The sequence below is a fragment of the Myotis nattereri genome, assembly GCF_964212035.1.
Source record: "Myotis nattereri genome assembly, chromosome: 18".
NCBI lineage: Eukaryota > Metazoa > Chordata > Mammalia > Chiroptera > Vespertilionidae > Myotis > Myotis nattereri.
This window is the reverse complement of record NC_138093.1, coordinates 26606805-26622221: the sequence shown is the minus strand read 5'-3', so window position 1 is coordinate 26622221 and position 15417 is coordinate 26606805. Positions and strand designations below refer to the sequence as shown.

At 35.5% G+C, this 15417-nt stretch overlaps 1 protein-coding gene across 2 annotated transcripts in view; it reads left to right on the top strand.

Moving 5' to 3' along the window:
- TPR (translocated promoter region, nuclear basket protein) overlaps positions 1–15417 on the top strand; it is a 67611-nt gene that overhangs the window by 35578 nt on the left and 16616 nt on the right. For both annotated transcript variants that reach the window (XM_081112666.1, XM_081112665.1), the window contains exons 32-43: positions 413–623; positions 2006–2149; positions 2509–2707; positions 3823–4028; positions 4428–4489; positions 5113–5321; positions 6726–6998; positions 7224–7372; positions 7991–8074; positions 11009–11206; positions 12141–12272; positions 12477–12567. In XM_081112666.1, coding sequence (XP_080968792.1) covers positions 413–623; positions 2006–2149; positions 2509–2707; positions 3823–4028; positions 4428–4489; positions 5113–5321; positions 6726–6998; positions 7224–7372; positions 7991–8074; positions 11009–11206; positions 12141–12272; positions 12477–12567 — 1958 coding nt within the window. The remainder of the gene's footprint in view (positions 1–412; positions 624–2005; positions 2150–2508; positions 2708–3822; positions 4029–4427; positions 4490–5112; positions 5322–6725; positions 6999–7223; positions 7373–7990; positions 8075–11008; positions 11207–12140; positions 12273–12476; positions 12568–15417) is intronic.

The window sequence follows — 15417 nt, the reverse complement described above, 5'->3', positions numbered from 1 at the left end:
TTTTGAAAGGAAGAACAGGTGACAAAGACTGTATGTATGTGGTCTACAAAACTTAACATTTACTCAACACCTGATCAAGTGGGAATCAATTTTGCTATCAGGCAAATGTGGATTATAATCTGCGTACCAACACTTAATTATGATGTGAAGTTGTGCATGTTACTTGACCACTTACAACTCAGTTTTTCTCATTTTAACATGGGAATGTATGCCTATCTAATAAGAAATAAGATCTTTATAAAGGATCACAGATTATAAATGAAGTATCTTTTGAAGTATGTGTAGAGTTTTTAAAAGATTTTAAATGAAAATTTTTGTTTGTATTACTAAAGCAATACAAACAATAAAAAGTGTAAAATTAAAGGATTTTAAAACGAGTCTCATATATTTAGTCTTTAATTATTTTTTTTAGATCAAATGCATCTTTGACTAACAATCAGAACTTAATCCAGAGTTTAAAGGAAGATTTAAATAAAATAAGAACTGAAAAAGAAAGTATCCAGAAGGAATTAGATGCCAAAATAATTGATATCCAAGAAAAGGTCAAAACTATTACTCAGGTCAAGAAAATTGGACGTAGGTACAAGACTCAATATGAAGAACTCAAAGCACAACAGGATAAGGTATTTTGAAGTGATTTTTTTTATTATATGTATATGTTCACACGTATATGTATATATATGTATAATACATAAAATATTTTTTTTAATATATTTTATTGGTTTTTTACAGAGAGGAAGGGAGAGAGGTAGAGTTAGAAACATCGATGAGAGAGAAACATCGATCAGCTGCCTCCTGCACATCTCCCACTGAGGATGTGCCCGCAACCCAGGTACATGCCCTTGACCGGAATCGAACCTGGGACCTTTCAGTCCACAGGCTGACGCTCTATCCACTGAGCCAAACCGGTTTCGGCGATAAAATATTTCTTGACATACGGTTTTGATGTACACAATTTTATGTATCAGGATTACATATAAAAATCTTATTCATAATTTTGATTATTGGTTTTTAGGTCCTAAATTTTCATATAAGCTAATTTATGATCCTGTTATTTAAAATTAGTTCTTTAATATGTCCCAAAATGCACTGTAAATTCATAAAGAAATTTTAATAAATGAGGTATTTTAGATCAATTTTCCTACTTCAAATATTGTCCCTTTTCCAAAGTATGTTCTCAAAACTCATTGCTGACTAAAATCATGTATATCAAAAAATGATAGTTCTTTATAATTAGGCTGTGTTGTAGTTTTATTTACTTATTAAAATAACTTTTTTTTTTATCCTCACCTGAGGATATGTTTTTATTGATTTTAGAGAGAGAGGAGGGGAGAGGAAAGAGAGAAAGAGGGAAACATTGATGAGAGAGAAACATCAATCGGTCTCCTCCTATACCCACATTTGCACTCTGGCTGGGATGGAACCAACAACCTGGGTATGTGCCCTGGCCAGAAATCAAACCTGCAACCTTTCCTTGTGTGGGAAGATGCTCCAACCAACTGAGCCACACCAGTCAGGGGTGGCTGTTTTATAGTTTTAAATAAGTAGTCAATATTAACCACCTATCTAAAATAATTTTTAAATCCTTGTTATATTTTGAATCTGCATTTTGTTTTTAATTCCCAAAGATAAAGAACTGTATACTGACTTAATGACATATTTCACATATGTTAGATTAGAAAATACATAAAGGAAAAAATCCAAAATTCTTACCGCCCAGTGTTAACCACTGTAAATACACTAGTGAGAAATTTGTCATTCCAAATAATTTTATGTTAATGCATCATTGTCCTGATTTGCTGGTTAATACTCAGTTTTATGGAAAACCCTAAACTATTTAATTAATAATTTACTTTTGGACACTAAAGTTCTATTGAAAATTCATTTATGAATACGCTTAAATTTCTTTGCATAATTAGTTTTCTTAGATAAACTTGCAAAGTGGGATTACTGAATATAAGTGTGGGACTGGAGTATATTATGACTGTTTACTATATTATATTAGATCATGGAGTCCTCAGCTCAGTCTTCTGGAGACCATCAGGAACAGCATGTCTCAATCCAGGAAATGCAGGAGCTCAAAGAAACACTTAACCAAGCTGAAACAAAGTCAAAATCACTTGAGAGTCAAGTAGAGAATCTGCAGAAGGTATGAGTGTGAAATAGTGGAAGGTGCACGTCCCATTTTTTTCCTTGTTGAATAACTAAAGAAACAATGCAATATTATTCAGTCATAAAAAGGAATTTTAGAAAGAAATATATCTTAAACACTGATACTTTCTCATCATATGGATGTGTATTTTATCCTTTTTACTTTGAATAACTCATGTATGAAAGTAGTATCAAATTATCTTCAAGTGTTCACTTACTTGGTTTGACCAGCATTTTATATTTATACTTCCATTTAACCTAAAGCAAAATAATGTTTTACATTTTAAGTCTGTAGTCCATACAGTTTATATTGATTTGATTGCTTTACCTAGTAAATACTTGGTTTTCTTTTAAAAGACATTATCTGAAAAAGAGACAGAAGCAAGAAATCTCCAGGAACAGACTGGGCAGCTTCAATCCGAACTTGCACGACTTCGTCAGGATCTTCAAGATAGAACCACACAGGAAGAACAGCTCCGGCAGCAGATAACTGAAAAAGAAGAAAAGACAAGAAAGGCTATTGTAGCAGCAAAATCAAAGATTGCACATTTAGCTGGTAAATTACTATATATATTAGGTTTCTTTAGTTAAACACAAGATAAGAGTAATCTTAATTTTTAAGTGATGAGGATGTCCTTAATATAGAAAGTCTTTCTTGTTAACTGGTAATGAATAGATAGGGAGTACTTGCTATCTTTCTGCTTTAGTGTGTAACTGTTATGACCTTTTGATGGAGATCCTTTGGAGCCACTGGATTGTCCTAAGGCCCTCTGTAAACTCTTAGGCAGCATTGGATCTTACCAGCCCAGCGATTTTTCTCTACCTCACTTCACTGAGGACCCCTCTAGTATAGCTCTTCAGGGAAAATACCATGTCAAAATATCATCTCAAGTTAAGGAGGAGCCCTAAGTTGCAATACACGGGGTCTTTCTGTGCCTTGCTTGCCAGACTGCTTAGTAGGTAAATAAAATGCCAAATTGGTTAGGTTTTATTATGAGCAATTTTTTTAATCTCTAAGATAGTGTCCCAGCAACAAATAAGATAAAAAAATAATTATTTTTTAGCATATACAATAGGTTATATGAAATGAAAGTTTTGCAATTTATAATTGTACTTATAACACATTGAAAATTTTTTTTAGTATCTTACTGATTTTTTTACAGAGAGGAAGGGGGAGAGAGAGAGAGTTAGAAACATCGATGAGAGAGAAACATTGATCAGCTGCCTCCTGCACACCTCCTATTGGGGATGTGCCCACAACCAAGGTACATGCCCTTGACTGGAATCGAACCTGGAACCTTTCAGTCCGCAGGCTGACGCTGTATCCACTGAGCCAAACAGTTTAGGCCACATTGAAATATTAATGGCCATATAAAAGGACTTTTGCTGGCTATAGTTTATGGTGGATCCTTTATATTTTTGAGATCTTTGCTAGGAAGAGTAACATGTTTTTTATATTGGAATAAGTATATTTTATACTGGAGTAATAAATACAGATATGTTTAGAATTTTTGCCTGTTGAGATATATGTATATCAGAATTATTGTAAATGTAAAAGTTTAGGAATAGAATCTTACTAGTATATGACCTTTGAGTATCTATAAAGCACTTAAATACTCTTTATTTCCAGTGTTTGGAATAATATTAATAGAATCACGATTACTTCTTTAGGTGTAAAAGAGCAGCTAACTAAAGAAAATGAGGAGCTTAAACAAAGGAACGGAGCTTTAGATCAGCAGAAAGATGAATTAGATGTTCGTATGACTGCTCTTAAGTCCCAATATGAAGGTCGAATTAGTCGCTTGGAAAGAGAACTCAGGGAGCATCAAGAGAGGCACCTTGAGCAGAGAGATGAGCCTCAAGAACCTACTAATAAGGTGATTATCTAATTCTGTACATTTTACTTGAAGGTACCTGGTGATTGAGGAGCCCTTGGAGTGAATTTAACTAAGCCAAGAATACAGAGAGTATTAACAAAAGTAAAACATTCTGATGACATTTTTTAGTACAGCGGTTCTCAACCTGTGGGTCGCAACCCCTTTGGCGGTCGAACAACCCTTTCACAGGGGTCGCCTAAGACCATCCTGCATATCAGATATTTACATTACGATTCATAACAGTAGCAACATTACAGTTATGAAGTAGCAACGAAAATAATTTTATGGTTGGGTCACAACATGAGAAACTGTATTTAAAGGGCCAGAAGGTTGAGAACCACTGTTTTAGTGGAATCTTGTGGGATAGGCACAGTAATCCATAGTCTTCTTTTTGTATAGGTCCCAGAACAGCAAAGACAGATAACACTGAAAACAACTCCAGCTTCTGGTGAAAGAGGAATGTGAGTTTTAATCTTTTTATAGTCTATCTGTTTTTCTTTTTAAGTTCAGGAAAGATTTGGTGATCTTTGGAGAGAAAAATCTATCTATTACAAAAGTATGTCCCATTAGGTAGAGCTTTGTGACAAAGAAAACATCTTTCATCTTTTAGTTTGTAATTGACATCTAAGATAGGCTACCAATTTTCCCTGTCATGTTAAGGATACCAATACAAGAGGCTGGGCTGAAACTTAGGGAAAGTGGTTAACTGTTGGATACATTTCACACTGTCAGGATGCACCACTGCAAAGTATTTCCTGCACAGATTTCCTGCACAGAGTATTTCCTGCACAGATTTTAATGCTTAAATTTAAAACCTCTTCAATAAGAGTTTTGAAAAGTTTAGTGAAAAAAATGTATAGAACTATATTTACTGACTCTTTAAAATTGTTTTTTAATCCGCCAAAAGTCTACCCAAAACAGTGTTAGGAAAAAGAGAATTAGTAAGGTCTGAATACAAATTAAGGTCATATTTGTTGAACACTCACTTCAGAAAATATATGTGCTTTGATTTTGATAGAGTGTATGTGCTTTATAAACAATATTTATAGTAATTCAATGATTCTTGTATTTTCCCCTTTATAAGTGCCAGCACATCAGATCCACCAACAGCTAATATCAAGCCAACTCCTGTTGTGTCTACTCCAAGTAAAGTGACAGCTGCAGCTATGGCTGGGAATAAGTCAACACCCAGGGCTAGTATACGCCCAATGGTCACACCTGCAACTGTTACAAACCCTACTACTACCCCAACAGCCACAGTGATGCCCACTACACAAGTGGAATCACAAGAAGGTAAGTAAAATAATACAGATAGGAGTGACCTGGCTGCTTATTTAGATTTACTGTGAGAAGATGACAATAACTTTAAGGTAAATGAGGCTTCCACTAAAGCTAAAGTCAGACATGTAATAAAAGTGGGCAGTTAATAGTTTCAAGTGATACCTCTCTGGACACTTGTTAATGCAACAAATTTCCTCCCTCCCTTCTTGCTTTGTTGTGTTTTGAAAGAAGGGGGAAACTTAACCCGATAAGTATGTGGCATGTTTTTCCAGGACCAAAATTTTCACTTATTATCTTATGGCACTTTTTAAAAATATATGTTTTCATTGATTTCAGAGCGAAAGGAAGGGAAAGAGAGAGAGAAGCACCAATGGGAGAGAATTGGCTGCCTCCTGCATGGCCTCTACTGGGAATCGAGCCCACAACCCAGGCATGTGCCCTGACTGGGAATCGAACCAGCGACCTCTCAGTGCAAGGAACGATGTCCATCTAACTGAGCCACACAGGCCAGGGCAAATTTTCACTTTTAAGAACTAAGAAATATGATACAAAATCCACTTTGGAAAACCATACTAAGTCACTGGTTGAACCCAAACATCACTTTTTTGTTGAAATTTTCTGATCTCTTCATGGCTTTGCTTTGTTCCCATGACACTTTACTATTCACTACAGCAGTTACAATTCAGTTAAATACATACCTTTTTATTCCACTAGATTGATTTCTTAAAGGGCAAGAATTTTCATTATTTAATCCTTTTATCCAACCTCAAGATAGGTGTTTAGTAAAACTTTACTGAATGCAATTTTCTTGGCTTCTTGTCTAAACAAAATGATGCTTAGTAAATACTCATATTTGACGCTGGCTTTTAAATTTCATTTATTTTATACTAGAGGCCTGGTGCACGAAATTCGGGGGGGAGGGGTCCCCTCCGCCCAGCATGCACCCTCTCCAATCCGGGGTCCCTCTTAGAATCCTGGACCACTGGCTCCTAACTGCTCGCCTGCCAGCCTGATCACCCCTAACTGTCTCTGCCTGCTGGCCTGATAGCAGCCCCCAAATACCACCACCCCCCCCCCCCCACCCCGGTCTGGTTGCCCCATGCAGCCTGCTGCTCAGTCGTTTGGTCATCCCTCACTAACCCCCCTGCTGGCCTGGTCGCCCCACGCAGCCTGTTCAGTCGTCCCTTAGGTTGCGATGGTCGCTTAGGCTTTTATATAGATAGATAATTTAAATAGAATAATAGATCAAAAATTGTTTCAGATATTTAATTCAACTACCTATCAGTTCCATAGGCAGTACAAAAAGCCTAATACATTGCCTTTACCCTCTGTTTTTGTCACCTATAACACAGAATAGGGAGGATGATTCCAGCTTTGATAAGAAGATTTATATTAAGTATTGTAATTACTTTTCAGCTATGCAATCCGAAGGGCCTGTGGAACATGTTCCAGTTTTTGGAAGCACAAGTGGATCTGTTCGTTCTACTAGTCCTAATGTCCAGCCTTCTATCCCTCAATCCATTTTAACTGTTCAGCAGCAAACACAGGCTACAGCTTTTGTGCAACCCACTCAACAGAGTCATCCTCAGATTGAGCCTGCAAATCAAGAGCTGTCCCCAAACATAGTAGAGGTGGTTCAGAGTTCGCCAGTTGAACGGCCATCTACTTCCACAGCAGTATTTGGCACTGGTAAGATTAATTTTAAAATGAAGTTATAGTAGGCCTTTATGCTTGTACTTTCTTGGATAAAATACATTATCTTGAGTATTCTTTGTACATACTTGTTTTCTACCGGGTATTAGAGTGGATGAATGTATTCCTAACATTTTACGTCAAGTTTAGTTTTTAAAATTAACTTTGTCTAAATTGAGTTATCATGCTCTAATTCAAGATTTAAATTATGTAATTTCAAAGTTTCAGCTACCCCAGGTTCTTCTTTGCCAAAGCGTACACGTGAAGAGGAAGAGGAGAGCACCATAGAAGCGTCAGACCAGGTCTCTGATGATACAGTGGAAATGCCTCTTCCAAAGAAATTGAAAACTGTTACACCTGTAGCAACTGAGGTCTGTAAAGGTCTTTCTGTTTATTTTCTTTCCATAGAGTTAAGGTATTCTTTCAGTTACAGCATTATTAGGTGAATAGACCTTTGGGGTCCTAAATCCAGAAAACTTTCTTAATTTACTGCAAAGTTTCCACTGGCAATTCAGGTATTGTTACTGTTGCCAACAGTGTTTTATATCCTTTACATATCTTTGATTAAATTAGTTCCCTTTTCAATTTTAAAAGTACAGCTACAAAACATAATTTGAATTCCCTTTCAGTGTTTTTTTTTTAATTCAAAGAATAAAGATATGTATAATCTTGTGCACATTTTAAACTGTTACCTGCTATCTTTTTCTCAGATTAACCAAAATTAGTTATTTCCTTTTTTGAGGATAAATTGCAATGAATTATATTACTATCAAACATTGAGACTACTAAATTTCATGAGCATGTATTTAATTAATGCTCATAAGACTTATTTTCTATTACTGAAGATAAGGTAATATAAGTAGGTATAAGTGAACATTTCTGTTGTACAGTTTTATAAAATTACAAGTGAGTTTTATTTTATTGGGAGAGCTAGCTTAATGCATTATCTCATGAACAGATGTTACTAACACTTGTATGTCGTGATTCAGGAAGAAGTTATGGCAGAAGAAAGTACTGATGGAGAGGTAGAGACTCAAGTATACAACCAAGATTCTCAAGATTCCATTGGAGAAGTAAGTAAAACATTGCAAGTAACAAATTGTTGCTTTTAATGAATGAAATTAGCTTTGACAATTGAATCATTATTTGGACTTTTTTAATTGGTTGCTTTCATATCTAGTGAAATATTAGAATTGCCAATGCAATTTCTGCTTTCTTTTACTCCTGATGGGTGTAATGCCTTCTAAACTTTATTGAAGAAATGTTTTGTTTATACTTAGCAAAGATTTTCCATGCTAATAGTCCTAATGAGTAAAGACTATCCACTTAGTTATTTTGGAAGGACGAGTGCTGGTTGAGTCTTGAGTATGGTGGCCCTCTATTGCTTCCCTTACTGAATTAATTAATCCATGACAGGAAATGCATTTATACACTTACTCATTTTTTGAGCTTTGATTGAGACCTCTGCAGAGACAACCTCACTGGTGGAAATGCATAGACTGAAGTAGCAAAGCGCTAAGTTCCATTCCTAACTCTACTACTTAGAAGCTGTGGGACTATAAGCAAGTTGTTCATTCTCTCGATAAGCCTCAATTTTCTCATCTGTTGGACTAATATAACATAATTTTTAGCTTTGAAAAATACCTAAGGTGATATCTGCCACATATTAGGCACTCAAAGTTTATTTCTTTTCTTCCATCCTTTTGCCCCACATATTGAGAATTCATAATATAGTAATCCTCACAGAACTCATTACTATAAGCCTAGTGTTGTTTCTAAGAAATTTGCATTTATTAATTTAATCCTCAAACCAACCCTATTTTATATGTGGAAAAAACCCCAATTCCCAGATAAGTCATATACCCAAGTTCTCACAGCATTAAAGCTGGGATTCGAAGAGGGTATCTATTAATCTTGAAACAATATTTTCTGCCTGGATAAATTTTCAGGATCATTTTATTCTAAAATTATTTTATCTGTATAGAATAAAGGAATTATCTTAAGCTAATCATAAGAAACCATAGATTGTAAGTAAATTTTAGTTTCTTAGCTGCATTAATTTTTTAAGTTACTTTTTCCAGTTTTCTTTAGCTAAAAACATGAAGCTAAACCTTTAGGATGAATACATAGCACTCTAAATTACATCTTTTTCATGTATTTTTCAGCGAATATCATCTGAAGAGCATAACAATTGTGAAATTAAAAGATGTGAATTTCTATTTTATTGTCAGATTTGTTTAAATTATACTAAAATCTCTGCAAAGTTTTTCCTTATGATTAGCAAAATGGCCTGTGACTCAAAAGTGCCATTTGGTTTTTCATTCTGCCTTGTAGCACTGTCTACTAAATGTGTAATTATTTATTTTTCTGATTTTCTGGCAGTGAAGCAGATGTTCCTGATAAGTGTTGCTTTTCTTAAAAAGCATGTCACTTTTAGGCCCATTTTTATTATATCATGACTTCACTCTTTTTCCCGTTACAGTAAACATAATCTTTATGAATGATTTTGTTTGTAGACATTGTTTCTGGCTTGTATAAAAAATAGATTTTACTGAGTGTTTAAACAGGAGACATTTCATTTTTTATAATAAAAATAAAAAGTAAAGTTAAAATTACAGTTTATTTGAGCAGCTAGCAAAATGGAATTGAGAGGAAAGAGATTAAGCAAATAATTATTTTTAAATCTAATACCTTAAATGTGGTTTGAAGAGTTAGGATAGTCAGAGTTTGGAGGGTAGTAGAAGTGTCTTTGTAAAAAGACAATCCTTTATAATAAAAGGGTAATATGCAAACTGACCCTAACAGCAGAACGACTGGGAATGACTGGTCACTATGACACACACTGACCACCAGGGGGTAGACGCTCAGTGCAGGAGCTGCCCCCTGGTGGTCAGTGTGCTCCCACAGGGGGAGCTCTGCTCAGCCACAAGCCAAGCTGACAGCTGCCAGCACAGCGGTGGTGGTGGGAGCCTCTCCCGCCTCCTCAGCAGCGCTAAGGATGTCCGACTGCAGCTTATGCCTGCTCCCTGCTGGCAAGTGGACATCCCCCTAGGGCTGCCAGAAGTATGTCTGATTGCCAGCTTAGGCCCAATCCCCCAGGGAGCAGGCCTAAGCCAGCAGGTGGTCATCCGCCGAGGGGTCCCAGACTGCAAGAGGGCACAGGCCAGGCTGAGGAATGCCCCCCCCCCCCCCCCCGAGTGCACAAATTTTTGTGCACCAGGCCTCTAGTAATAATAATAATACCTTATTTAGTGTATTTTCCAGACTATTTCAGGTTTGGGGAGAAAAAAATTAGGTTGCAGAATATTTGCTTAATCTGTACATTGATTACATGTTAAAATAATGTTTTGGCTCTGTTAAGTATATTGTTAAAATTGATTTCCCCTATGTCTCATCTTTTTAAATGACTACTAGAAAATTTTAAATTGCATATGTCAATCACACTGTGACTTGTTAAATTTCTGTTGGACAACACTAATCTTACAATACCATGTTAGTAGTTTTGACACACATCTGTATATTTTGTGTGTGTGTATTATAAATTATTATTTTTACTTGATTTTAGAGAGGAAGGGGGAGAGAGAGAGAGAGAGAGAGACATGAACAGGAGATACATTGATCAGTTGCCTCCCAAAGCTCCCCAACTAGGGATCAAACCCGCAACCTAGGTATGTACCCTGACTGGGAGTTGAACCCTGGACTTTCTAGTGCATGGGACGATGTTCTAACCAACTGATCCACACTGGCCAGGGCTGTTTTTTTTTTCTTCTTTTTTATTTGAGTATTACCCAATGAGACTTATAATAATTCCTCTATCAGAAGACAATAAAGAAACTCAAAGGTTAATCTTCTTTTATTTGTTTTTAAAATTCTTTTGAAAACCATGTTTTAAAAAATAAAATGCTCGTAACCCATATGTGTTCTTTAGTTTTTCCTTGGATCTGTGGTATGTTACTGATAGATTTAGGTATATTCAGCTTTTTATAAATTTTTTTTAACTTTTAAAGGGAGTCACCCAGGCAGATTATACTCCAATGGAAGACAGTGAAGAAACCTCTCAATCTTTACAAATAGACCTTGGAGCCCTTCAGTCAGATCAGCAAACAACTTCATCCCAAGATGGTCAAGGCAAAGGAGATGATGTCATTGTAATTGACAGTGATGATGAAGAAGAGGATGATGATGAAAATGATGGAGATCATGAGGTTTGAAATCATCCATTGTTTTTGTTTTTAATTTATCTTTATTGTTCAAAGTATTACATATGTCCCCGTTCTCTCCCCCCCTCCCCACTCCCCCCCTTCACTACCTCTGGCCCACACCTTTCCCCCCTCCAGGTCTATCACACTGTTGTCTATGTCCATGGGTTGTGCATATTGCATATAAGTTCTTTGAAATGCTGAAATCATCCAGGCTACTAATGCATCAAACAATAAATTCTGATTTTCTGTCAGTATGAATCAGTGATTTTGCTTTTTCTTTTACCCTGATTAGCTCCTAAATTAACATTTTATAGTGAAAGTGAGTGTAGAACAGTGATGGAAAACCCATTTGTTTTTTAAATGATTGCTAAGCACTTTAGGATTTGTTAGATTAGTTAGACTTAATCTTAAATCTTACTGATGAGTGACTGGATTTAATTGTAAGATCTGTGGTTTCTAGAAATAACAGAAGAAACTCTTTTTTCCTTCATGGAACCCCGTAGTCCTTTTCAAAAGAAAATGAGATATAATAATTGAGACATATTTTCAGTGACACTTTGTGTTTTATTTTGAGAGTTAATCCTATTTGATAGCTTCACATTTCAGATTCTGTTATTAATCAAACACTGTGTTTTAAAACCTCATACTAAAGCATCATTTCATCAGTCTTCAGTGCCAATACTAAATTTAGAATTAAAGTGGACCACTTGACACCTTGTGGACATCCAGGAGCTTTAATCATTGAACCGATTAGATTCAGAATTGATTGTGATTGTACTACTAATAAACTTCACAGTTGCTACCACTGAACTAATCCCATAGCAACTCCTGTACCCTGATCAACAACATGCCACATAAAGTTCTAAGTATGTTATCAAGATGTGCAGAACATGTGTGCCATATCCTAGATCTTTATATGTAAGGTTTTTTTAAATAGGATTATGAAGAAGATGAGGAAGATGATGATGATGATGAAGATGACACTGGGATGGGAGACGAGGGTGATGATAGTAATGAAGGCACCGGTAGTGCAGATGGCAATGATGGATATGAAGCTGATGATGCTGAGGTAACCGGTTAGAATTTTGACCATCCATTTTAAGGACTTCTTCAAAAAAAATTTACTGTTCTCCAAGGGTATTAAAAGGTCGCTATTAGAACACTACAACTTTTTATACCTTTGGGTTTGTTTCTACACCTTTTGTATAGCTGATTAATATTTCTTAAGACAATTATATTTAATTTGCACTTAGTATTTATATTTTGTTTTTAGGGTGGTGATGGGACTGATCCAGGAACAGAAACAGAAGAAAGTATGGGTGGAGGTGAAAGTAATCAGAGAGCTGCTGATTCTCAAAATAGTGGTGAGATTTTTAGTCTTTTTCATTGAAGATTCTGATAATATTTTCTAAATTAAGATTGCATTTAATTATCACATATGTCATAAAACTTGGTTAGTAAATTGGCAAGCTAAAGATTTATGCTTGTCCTAGCTTTGTCATGTTACTCTGTCATAAAGTCTGCTATATTTATACCTATAAAGTGCAGACATTATACTATCTTTTCTACCTCATTGGACTACTGTAAGGTTAAAACATTGAAACCTATAAAATATTACAAATACCGTGTGTTGCTGCTGTTCTTGTTAAGTGAAAAAATTAAATCAGGGACTTCTAACAGCAGTTCACAACTAGAAGAGGTCAGTCTAACAAGCTACATGTTTCAAGAGTGTGGGTATTGGAGCTTCGCAATATTAATATTGTCTGCTTATCCAATGAATAAAAGACTTTTGACCAATATAGCATGCTTTTTGTTAAATGTTTGAAAGGATGTGAGTTCTGGAGGGCCAGTGAAATGTAGGCAGTAAAGGATTATGAGATTCATAGAAAAAAATTTAGAATCATTTAAAAAAATTGGTGATCATCTAGTATAAATATCCTGGTTTTATAGATAATATTAAGCCAAAATCATGAGTACCAGTATAATAAAAAACTTACATATTTAGCCTAATGAAAAACAGTGTCTCTGTGTTTTCATATAGACCTACGTGTTTTAAAGTTCAAGGTATATGCTCATTTGAATTAAGGAAATTAAGGACGGGCCACTTTCCATTTTAAATTTTTAGGAGAAAAATAAACTAATGACTATTAACCATATAATGAAGAATAGTATTTAAATGATAAGGTAGGATAAGTATCATTAATCTTAGGTAATACACATTTTATAAAACATTTGTAGATTTAAGATACATCTTTTGTATAGTTGGGATAAAGAGGGATTTTTAAAATTTATTTATGTATTTATTTATTTATTGCCTTATTGCTGAAACCCCTGGTGCTTTGAATGGCCAAAATTCACAATGTCAGAATTCAGGGTGAGGAAAAGTTTATTGATGGAGAAGGAGAAGATGGGAGACCTAATGGTACCTTAGATCCATCTTGCTCGCTGAACTAAGTTTAGGGGCTGGAGAATTTGTATGTGGAAGCACTGACAGGGCAAGTTTTAACTGGAGGACCTTGGAACTTAGCCATTTATGGTAAAGGGGTGAACAAGACAGGATCTTCCTGGATAAGGGACCCTTGGCATCGGGAAGGATTACAGTGTTCAAGTTCTGGTCCTATGGTGGGGAGTGAGACTTTGGTTCCAGGTGCAGCTGAAGGTCAAAGTTTCCTTGTTTATGCTTCATCTGTAATTTGTGGTTTTGGTCTGTTGTTTCTGAAAAGCACTGTAGTGTTTTGTTAAACAGAATAGGACCATGTTTCTGTGGTTACAAATTCCCCCTTTTTGTTGTTCATTCCTTAATCTTGAAAATAGAGCAACCAAAAGTCCAGGTTCAATTAAGAGGGAGGATTAGCTGTCCAGCTTTTACTCCTGTCAATTCCATGATGGTCCCTTAGCCTTAGAGGGGACATACGGTGTTCACTTTACAAGCAGAGACCACAGCAATGGTAGAGGTAGCAGCAGGCCAGGATACCTGTACTCTAATGAGATAAAGAATAAAGTAACTTTTGTTATTATGTCCTCAAACCATGATGAGCTGGCAAGGTTCAGGAAAAGGGCAATTTTAGTTCTTAGTGATTTCAAGTCACTACAAGGATTCAGCATCCAGTCCAATTTACAAGTAGCAAACAAAACTCAAAAGACCATGGACAGCGCTAGAATCTAACATCCACAAAGGTATATTGTAGTTCTAATTGAAACATAATTTCCTCTCTAAAATCACCCTGATTTTTACCAAGATAGCCAAATTAATACTAGTGTATTTGCAAAATAAATGTAGTGTCAATAAACTTGGCCTGTCTATTTGTCTAACTGCAGCAAGAATAGTAATTAATCATGGAAGTACCATTAAATGTGCTTTGCTGGCATTTTCCTAAGGAATATTCAGATTGAACTTTAGCCTCTCAAGACTAAGAAGCCATAAACTAATGAATATTAACCATATAATGAAGAATAGTTTTTAAGAGATGAGGTAGGGAGAGATTAATGATACTTGGGTAATAATACATTTTATGATACATTTTGTAGATTTAAGATACATCTTTTGTGTAGTTGGGATAAAGAGGGATTTTTTTCCCCCCTTAATTCTGAAACCAAAGTTCATGCCCCTGGTGCTTTGAATGGGCAAAATTCAAACTGTCAAACTTCTGCAGTACCTATAGATTTTGGTGAATTCCTCTGTTAAGGTTTCCAACATATTCTGAGGTTCTTTCTTTGCATCTCCCAAGAGGTAACCTTAGTTCCTCACCTGGTAAGACTGCTGTGAACCATGTAAACAAAGTATCAGGCTATTTTCCCAAAGGGTTTTTTATTGGCTTCAAAAGTCAATCTTAACTCCTCAAAGATTTCTGGTCACATCTGTATCTGCCTGTCTCTCTGAAACATAACTTTTCAGTCAAAGCCTTGGTAATAAAACCAGTTTCCAGTTGTATCCTGTTATAAAGAAAACATTATTATTGAACTTTGGCAAATAATCACTTTGCCGTAAAAATAAAAACACTCTTTGGAAGATTCTAGATTCTGGTGGGATCCAGTAGGGAGAAAAAAATGTTTCAATTCTGCTAAGAGATATAGTTTACCAAATTGCTCAGTCATTGGTAAACACATTTCCTTTTATTTGGAAAACAAAAGATTAAAGAAGTCAACAATTTCAAATGAAAACGTCATAAAAATTGTAACCATTCTCATCAGTTCATTCAGTTCTATGAAATTGA